The 9,462-nt window shown below is 39.7% G+C and overlaps 1 protein-coding gene across 1 annotated transcript in view; it reads left to right on the forward strand.

Annotated features, from left to right (window-relative positions):
- Nucleotides 1-3,919: 3,919 nt before the first annotated feature.
- LOC143034132 (suppressor of lurcher protein 1-like) overlaps nucleotides 3,920-9,462 on the forward strand; it is a 769,974-nt gene continuing 764,431 nt past the window's right edge. Inside the window, exon 1 of the mRNA XM_076200110.1 lies at nucleotides 3,920-4,037. Within this exon, the coding sequence (XP_076056225.1) occupies nucleotides 3,950-4,037 (88 nt within the window). The 5' untranslated portion in view covers nucleotides 3,920-3,949. The remainder of the gene's footprint in view (nucleotides 4,038-9,462) is intronic.

Raw genomic sequence — 9,462 nt, forward strand, 5'->3', positions numbered from 1 at the left:
GTATATATATGTATGTATGTACGTGAGTTTATGGATGTGTATATATTTTATGTATGTGATTAAGTACGCCTATTTATATAAATCTCATTCATATATGTACTTCAAATATCTATTTGTAGTATTCATGCATGACAATTTTGAACAAAAATCTCAGACGAAATATGTTTAGTTTAGACATAACTACCGTAGATTGTCGAAACTTTGATCCTGATATTTCGAAGAAAAACTATTTTTCGAAATACGAATTCCAAACACGTTTACTAAGTTGTGACATTAACTCGAACTGTCCTCACACTTCGAAGAAGGTAATAGCAGTAATAACATATAATTCGAACGCTTCACCTATGCCTAGAATTCTCGTTTCTGTGGTCGAGGATTTCACCGTTCCGCTGGTTGATGTATGGACGCTGAAGTCATACAGACATGATGACGTTTTGTTAACATGCTTTAGCATCAAAAAGATTTTTGGCCTGCATACAGTGATAAACGAAAGATACGTCATTTGTCCTTCCTTCTTGTGTTCCTGCAACAGTTTTCCTTATTACCAGACATTAGCGCCGGCAAGGAACTTGCTTCTTCGTCTTCATTCAATCAAAAATTCATCACTCAAGCTTTGAATGCAGTGGGAATTTTTTCTTTTCTTCTTTTTGTTGAAAAACAATGGAATCTTATCATCCCAATGAGCATTCACGGTCTGGATACGTAAACAGTCTAATTGTATTCATCTTCATTAAGGACAATTAGGGAAAGTCCGAAGAGGTTAGGAAGGCAAAAAATGGCCTTAACTTTTTCTCATATGTACAAAAAATTAAGAAAAAGGTATGAATATGAGAAAGAGAGGAAAGAGAAGAGAGAAAGAGAACAGGTGAGAAAAGACTTGAGAGAGAGAGAGAGAGAGAGAGAGAGAGAGAGAGAGAGAGAGAGAGAGAGAGAGAGAGAGAGAGAGAGAGAGAGAGAGAGAGAGAGAGAGAGAGAGAGAGAGAGAGAGAGAGAGAGAGAGGAGGAACTGGAAACGAAGATATGGTAAGGAAGGGAAGAATCACATGGGAAGAAGAGGAATGGAGAAGAGGAATGAAGGAAAACAGAGTAAAGAGCGGAATAAATGAGACATGAAAAAGTGGAATTGGGGCGCGTCGAAAATAGCACAACCTATTACGTCTTTGGGTGACGTATCACACTATATGACAGACATTTCTATCTAATACAATGAAATTAATATCAGGCGCAGCCTAGCGCAGTTTCTGATGACATATCATGTAGCACACCGTATAACGATGTCACATATTTGAATAGTCACATCACCGTCAAGCGTTGCATCAGACAGCATAACATAAGGTCTAGACTCTAGAACAATGCAGAAACTGAGTGTAACATGCTCTGGCAAATTACAGGACAAAAGTAAAAAGAAAAGTTTCTTGACAACACTGCCTCTGATGCAACAGCATTCAGAATCAGAACATTTTGTGTGTGCTTCTAATTGTGTATTAATTCAACTCCATTTGTCTAGAAGTAATACACAGAACAGAAGTAAAAAGAAAAGTTTCTTGACAACATTGCCTCTGGTGGAACACCATTCAGAATCAGAACATTTTGTGTCTGCTTCTAATTGTGTATTAATTACATTGTAATTATCTAGAAGTAATACACAGAATAAGAATGGTGTGTGTCCGTGTGTGTGTGTGTGTGTGTGTGTGTGTGTGTGTGTGTGTGTGTGTGTGTGTGTGTGTGTGTGTGTGTGTGTGTGTGTGTGTGTGTGTGTGTGTGTGTGTGTGTGTGTGTGTATGTGTGTGCATTTTGAGTAGGTTTTTGCCTCTACCGTATTATTGTGAGGTAAGCGTATGAATCATCCAACTGTTAATCTCAATTTCGGACCAGAATATACAATGTGTTCCTCTTGGATATGATACAAATGCTGGTTTATATTAATCTCTGCCATGTTCGTTTGTCTGTAATTGTATATATTCATTGAAAAAAATCTGGCAGTAATCTCTTTCTGTATTGCACGCCATCAAAGCACTGCTGATAAAACCAAGTAAATAATAATTTTGTGTGCAAGCCACTATAATGTTTTGAAGCTATCATTACGATCTGTTTGCGATAATGTATCACTCAAACCCAGACTCCTCTGACAGCTTTCATAGGCAATTTTTTTCCTGTAGACTATTACCGCTTCCCGAGGGAAACTATGTATCTCAATTTTGAACCTTTCCTTAACTTGTGTCAATACATTTCCTGGGTTTCAATGTCTGTTTCATATACATATTCTATGAAATTATAGGTAATAGCATTTTATCACCATTTTTAAGATAAAAAGGTCATGCAAGTTTATGTTACGTTTTATGTCTAGACATTAACAGGCCCAGTTTGTCTAGAATGCATACCAGAGTTAAATCTAGGAGCTGTGGTTGGAAAAGGAGGTAAATCTCATTAATACACTAGCAACAAATGAGCTGCATGTAAGGAAGTGGGAGGAGTTTCACTGTCAGACTACCACGAACAAACTATTAAATAATGAATATTCATGTTACATATATCTGAGCTATCCCTCTTGTTTATGATAATCACCGTATTGTCTTAGAACCGCCAGGACACAACTTATGACGTAATCGTAAGCGTGTGAGACTCGAGCTCACCAAATCATGCACTTCTCCCCGGTTCCTGGCAGTCGTTATTCTTTGCCTCAAACAAAGGTGTCGACTTTGGGCGCAGTGGCAAGAATTCTGGCAAATAGTCTTCACCTTTTTCTTGGGACCACCGTGTAGTAAATGCGGGGCAATCGTCAGAGAGCTTCATTTCCATGTTTCCTGTCGTCAAAACCAGGCAAGACCTTCATGTTTTTGTTTTTGTTTTCTGAAGAAAGAACTCCAATGGGATGATACTTGGTCTCCATATAAGGAAAGTGAGGAGCCTACGTCAGGAGGCTCGTAGCTGCGGCCGAAGCCGTCACTTCTGTCCTATCAACTTCGATCGCATTTCCTCTGTCTTCTCATACAGGGAGAGCTGGCTGCCGGTGACCGTTCCATTACTTCAACAAGCCGATGACATGGAAACTGTGTCACATTAAAGCCTCATTTACACGGAGCAAGTTGAGAGGCAAGTCAAGAGTGCAAGTTACTTGCTACACGTTACTTGCCGTGTATAAACATCAGCATGACAAAGAAAATTGAGAAAGTTGCCCAATTTTTTGTCAAGCAGATTTTTACACATGGCAAGTAACTTGTAGCAAGTAACTTGCACGCTTGATTTGCCTCTCAACTTGCCCCATGTAAATGAGGCTTAATAAGATAAATGCAATGCTGTTGTAAGGCTGCGAGATTCCGGTCAATTAGAATCAAGACGACAACTATTATCATTATTATTACCACATTGTCTTTGTTCTGAGTATTTGAATGTGGTTCGGTATGATAACCCAATGTATTAGTCTCTGATTGGATGATACATTATCACATTTCAGCATCTCTTTGATGATATAGCATCCAATTAGAGTCCAAGATATGTGAAGTAAGTCAGCCAACTCAGGCGTTATCAAAATGAATAGACATCAAATTGTCCTGAATACAGATATAAACAAAGTCTTTGATGAATATTGTAATCTTATCTAATTCTTCAATATGACCAACATGGAATGGATGTTTTGTTAACAATTGTGCACTTGTAAATTACATATAAACACATCTACCACCTTAGCATATAAGACAATAAAATCCTGATACTGTTGTAATGATTTAGATTACATCTGTGCCTAACTTATCTTTAGTTCCTGCGAGATTCACTCGGAATGGGATCGGGATCTCGTAATCTAAAGGTCCTGGGTTCGTTATCTACCAAGTTATTTATTCAATCTCTCTGAAACGAGTACAGATACCTTCGCACAGCTGCACCATTTAACTAACGTCCCTTTCTTCCTGCTGCAGGTGCCCAGCCCGGCAGCACTTGCCTGAGTCTCGGCATGTGGCGGCCGCCCCTTCTACTTCCCCTGGCTTTCGCCGGCCTCCTACTGGCCTTAGCCGGCCGGTACGCCAACGCTGTCAACCCAGGTATGTTGATCTTACATCGAGCAAAGTACATCCTTAAATGTAATTAAATCACCTGGCGCCATTTATAATGAAACACTGAAGTATAATTGACAGTTATAAGCCTCTGACAGATACTCAAGAAATTAGATAATAGAATAGCTAAATCATCATATACAAAACTAGGAGATATAATTAGACATAGTAGCAACGAAAAGTGTATAAAAAAACAATGTTTCATATTAGATATTTTGCAATATATGTCCATGTACTCAATCCAGGTAAACGTATTTAGTAGACAAAAGAATGAAAGCCAACAAAAGTAACAATAAATCAAAGCATCAAGTTACCTTGAAATGAATTTAGATAAATACGACCATCTCCTGAAATGGAAAGAAGCAACTCTATTACACCGAGGCTTGCATAAACATTTTAGGAAAGCTATCGAACCAACACGTGCAAATGAAGATCAGCAGGCAACTACCGTGGAAGATTTCCATGTTGGGCAGCCACAGGAATGCAGAAAAACAAGATAGCACTCTGGCAAAGCTCAGCACGGAGAACAAACCAAGCGGATATTTATGGCGTGGGTATGAACCTCGGTGACTATTTAGTTGAAAAAGATGTGTAGTTCAGCCTTAATGGTCGACTGCAGGGACGATACAGCCTCTGTACCTCACGACGGTGGCTTAATCCGCCTTGGTAAAGTTGTATGTACGGTGAAAAGTGCTACATGTGAAGTTTCTGATATGTTGGAATGAAGTCTGAAATCACTGCAATCACCTCGATTATATTAATTAGGTCCTAGTGAGTGAGTGAGTGAGTGAGTGAGTGAGTGAGTGTGTGTGTGTGTGTGTGTGTGTGTGTGTGTGTGTGTGTGTGTGTGTGTGTGTGTGTGTGTGTGTGTGTGTGTGTGTGTGTGTGTCACTGATTCACCGTACCTCTGATGTCCGCCGTTGTGAAAAGGGGTTGGAAAACAATGAGAGTGCTTTGCATTGACCGGGTTTTCCAAAGCAGGAACGTTACCCACTGCTCCACACAGACTGAAAATTTTGTGAAACAAACTGTTTCTAAAATTATATTCCACCTGTCACCTGTTGTATTCTTGTCAACATAAGAAATCTACTTTTTTCAGAATGAAACACCCAAATGACATTTTCTATTGGCATCGGGATTTTGCGCACAAATATTTTATGAGACTAAAATAATTCTAACAATTCGTAGTAAAGTTGGTAAGACATAATATTAGTAATCAAAAATACCTGGGTCAACCCAGGTCACAGCAACCAATTTCTTATCAATATGACATCACTGTATAGTAGTTATATCATATCTATCATGGAAGAAAGCAAATGTAGTGATTGTTCATACTTCCTAAAGTCCACTGACTGGGTCAAAGATTGTGTAAAAATAATTGAATTGTTCCTTTCGACTGCCATTGAGTTCTTGTACACAAGTGTCGTATAAGGTCTCAGTTGAGAAGTAATGACGACGCTGAAGATAAATGACGTATCCCCTATCTTTCAACCTCACAATCACACACAAATGGACCATAAGTCACCTCTTGGCCAGAGCCTCAAAGAGGCTCCACCCACATTATGAAATTACGTAATAGGTTGTGGCGACATTGCCTTAATTCCCATGGAAATAACAAACCCCAGGGGAGAAAAATTCACATAAGGTGACATCACCGACAAGAAATATAAACAACACCAATGGAAAGATATCATAGAGGGCAACAAATATTCCAACAGCACCCACTTGTAACCACATTTTCTCAAGTGAATTTTTAACCACCTCATAAAATCATCTACAATCCACCGCCCACCAGTAGTACTGGGTCGAAGGGCGCCAGTGCGGGTGGCGACGACAGAGCTCGCCTCACCAACAGGCGTGATGATATTGCAGCACCATTGAGTCAAGTTCTTCATTTACTTGATCCTGAAATGCGAACGGTATCGGCCTGGGCGTGTGGGTGGCGAGGGGCATCGCGCCGACTTTCAGATGGATTCTCATGGGAGTTCCCACCATCTTTCCCAGTGGGGGCGGTGCGGAGGTCATTCTTAGAGACCAGCACACAGTGGAAGTAGTCACGAGCGGCGGCTGGTGAGCTGTCAATGGGTAGCGTTAGCTTGGCGCATCTGTTAGTGTATGTCACCGCCAGGACAGGCTTCAGGAAGTCGGGCGGGACTATGGCCAAGCCGAAGGCCGTAACAAAGGGGTCTTTGTACGGGGAGCGTCACTGCTGGTTAGAACACGCCACGACACTACGGTACCCTGCCCTATGCTAGTAACCTATCCTAAAGCACACAACACAACCACCTAACCCTAATAATCAAACAGAGGATGGCCAACGCTTGAAATAGCATTAACCAACTTCAACTCAACAGAAGTACTCAAAATATTCACCCTGGCCAACTAACGCAAAACATCCTAAGCTAGAAAACCATTGCAGACAGAGGCTTGTTAAAACGTTGTAAAAGCCAGATGATGTGCCTGGCACACAAAGCGCCACATCTAATACTAGCCTATAAACTCGAATACCGATGCCTAGGCAGAGTATGCACACAAGTCCTACCTACCACACAACGTATATACTGGTAAAAATTCGTCAGACTACTAACTTTTTCTATCTCCTCTGCACGTACGTAAAGATTTCTACCTCTCATGAAAAAACACACGCCTCCTCTTTTTTTACTATCCACTTCATTAAAACAAAAGGACATCAGAACATATGAAGGTGACTGCAAGAAACCACAAAGCCTACACAAGGCAGTTCCATATATATTACAACCTATCATCCCCATCCACCTAATCATCTCCTAAAACAACCAGTAGTTTTAGTGCTCACTATATAGTTACTACGTCTATTCCATTCGTTACCATTCCATTGGTTAGCTAGTTCTTGCCTATTTCTCTCTTAAATCTAAAATTCTCCAATTTAATTTCATTGCGAAGCAGAAGCTCTAACAAAAATATGCAAAGCCAATTTTCTCTCCTAACACTACGCATCAAAACTAAGCATCCACACTCCCTTCCAAATACAGCCTAACTAGTAAACACTTACGTATTTATGAATATACATATCTGAAAAAGTGCTGCTGGAAATTCTGCACAGAAACTGTAAACTTAGTAATCAGGATGATGTTCTAAACTTAATATTTTACACAATACGAGAACGTCATCCCTGGTCCTGAATAATAGTTTGGGAGGAAAAAAAAGGATCAACTAAAGCAGAGTAACGTAGTATATAAATACTCCTATTCTTTTCACATAGTCGATATACTTTATAACATTGAGTATATTCGATGTACGACACGTTGGTTATGACAATGATTGACATTTCACACGCACAATAAAGCAATTTTCCATTGAAGGAAAATCATAAAACCGACCTCTCTAAACAAGACCAGAACAAAAAGACGAAGAATTTGGCAAAAGAAAGCAACAAGACAATACCTGAGATGCTTGGAAGAAGTATTTATTAGAAAATGACTGTGCCATACACATTCAACAAAATATGTGGTAAATAGGAATTTTCTGGGGCATCCCCCCGTAGCTCCAAGAAAGCATGGAGATATTAGATGATATGGAAAATATTACACAATCAGTCAATTTATAAAAGATCCTAACCCTTAAGTCTAAAAAAAAAACTTCAAAATGGCGGAGATTTTCCCTAAATCCTTATGTCGGCGACCTAAATGTTTATGTCTAGAATGTCTATAAATTCGGACCCAGATGCCTAAAGCATATGCAAAGCGTCATATATTCTTTTTCTTCATCATGGGTTCTTTTTTAATGTTGTGTTCTTTCCCCCAACCAAGTTAAGAACGCCTGTTCTACACTACACACACACACACACACACACACACACACACACACACACACACACACACACACACACACACACACACACACACACACAAATACACACACAAACACACACACAAAACAGACTCACACACACAAGCACACACACACACACACACACACACACACACACACACACACACACACCGAGTGTGTGTGTGTGTGTGTGTGTGTGTGTGTGTGTGTGTGTGTGTGTGTGTGTGTGTGTGTGTGTGTGTGTGTGTGTGTGTGTGTGTGCTGTATGTATAATACCATATTCATGATCCCAAATTTTTACATAGATGTTCAACCCTATACAGAATCTAATATCCCGTACGGGAATGAGTTTCCAGCGAGATTGGAAATTGTTCCTTTTGCCAGCGTGGATTATAGTGCATTACACCGGCAGATATCTCATGGAAATTTTATTGCAAAAATTTATTGCAATTTTTCTTAGGTACAGCCTGCCACTTTGTTCCCTCATGTCTTTGTTAAGTTTTCTAACGCTGCTTTTGCTTGTTCCAACATTTTATTTGATTTTATCCGGTTTCGAATGCTGATGTAACTTTTCCAGCTTTTGATTTGTCTTTTGAGCTTATAACCTACGCCATGATATTTACTTTCATTCAACATAGCTTGTATTAGTGAAATGTCGCTCGTGCCAAGTAGTTTTATACACACGCGTTTCATTGCGCCATAGACTTGTCACAACCACCATTTCTTTTTCCTGCTTTACCTCTATCTCTTTCGAATTTAACGTTGCACTGTGGTATAATTTACGATATAGCCAACTTTTCTCCAAATTTGGTTGTGGGCTTTTGATTCAGTACCCTATTCATTCCGTTACCTAAAAATATTGCTTCATTCTATCTGACTTCGAATATCAATCTTTTAACGTAATAATCCACGTTATCTCAAACTCCTGATTTTTACAATGGAGTACAGGGGGGGTGTTTGTATGTACAATGACAAATCACGTCGAAAACGAGATATTTTGCTTAATAACAAAGTCGTCAGAAAAACTTACTCAAATTCACTATCCCAGTCCCACGAGGTGGGAAGTGACCCCACCTGGTAGGGCAGCATTATCAATCACGGCAAGCTTGCGCTGTTTGTTGTTGTTGTTGTTGTTGTTGTTGTTGTTGTTTTCTTAGTTCATCTATATACTTATAAAATTCTGATCATCTTGTTTGTTATCTTGCTTGAAACCGTCTACTGAAGAAGAAGAGATATGACGTCACGACTGAGGACCAGCCAATCAGAAGAGATATGACGTCACGACTGAGGACCAACTAATCAGAAGAGATATGACGTCACGACTGAGGACCAGCCAATCAGAAGAGACATGACGTCACGACATCCACTCTGTGGGTCCCAAGGAACCCCAGCCCTGAGCTCGTGACGTCACAACTGCTAATTTTCCAATTTGCCAATTCTTTAATTTCCAATTTTCCGATTAGATATTTTCTGACCATTAGTATTTAGAATTTTCATACTCAGGACTTAAAAGTATAGCCAACTCCTGAATTAGCATCTATGAGTTATATAAAGTTTATTGAAATATTACGAACCGTATAAATCATATGATGCGTAGTGTTCC

Source organism: Oratosquilla oratoria, chromosome 1, assembly GCF_046742065.1.
Source record: "Oratosquilla oratoria isolate Oo_2021 chromosome 1, ASM4674206v1, whole genome shotgun sequence".
In the NCBI taxonomy this organism is placed as follows: domain Eukaryota; kingdom Metazoa; phylum Arthropoda; class Malacostraca; order Stomatopoda; family Squillidae; genus Oratosquilla; species Oratosquilla oratoria.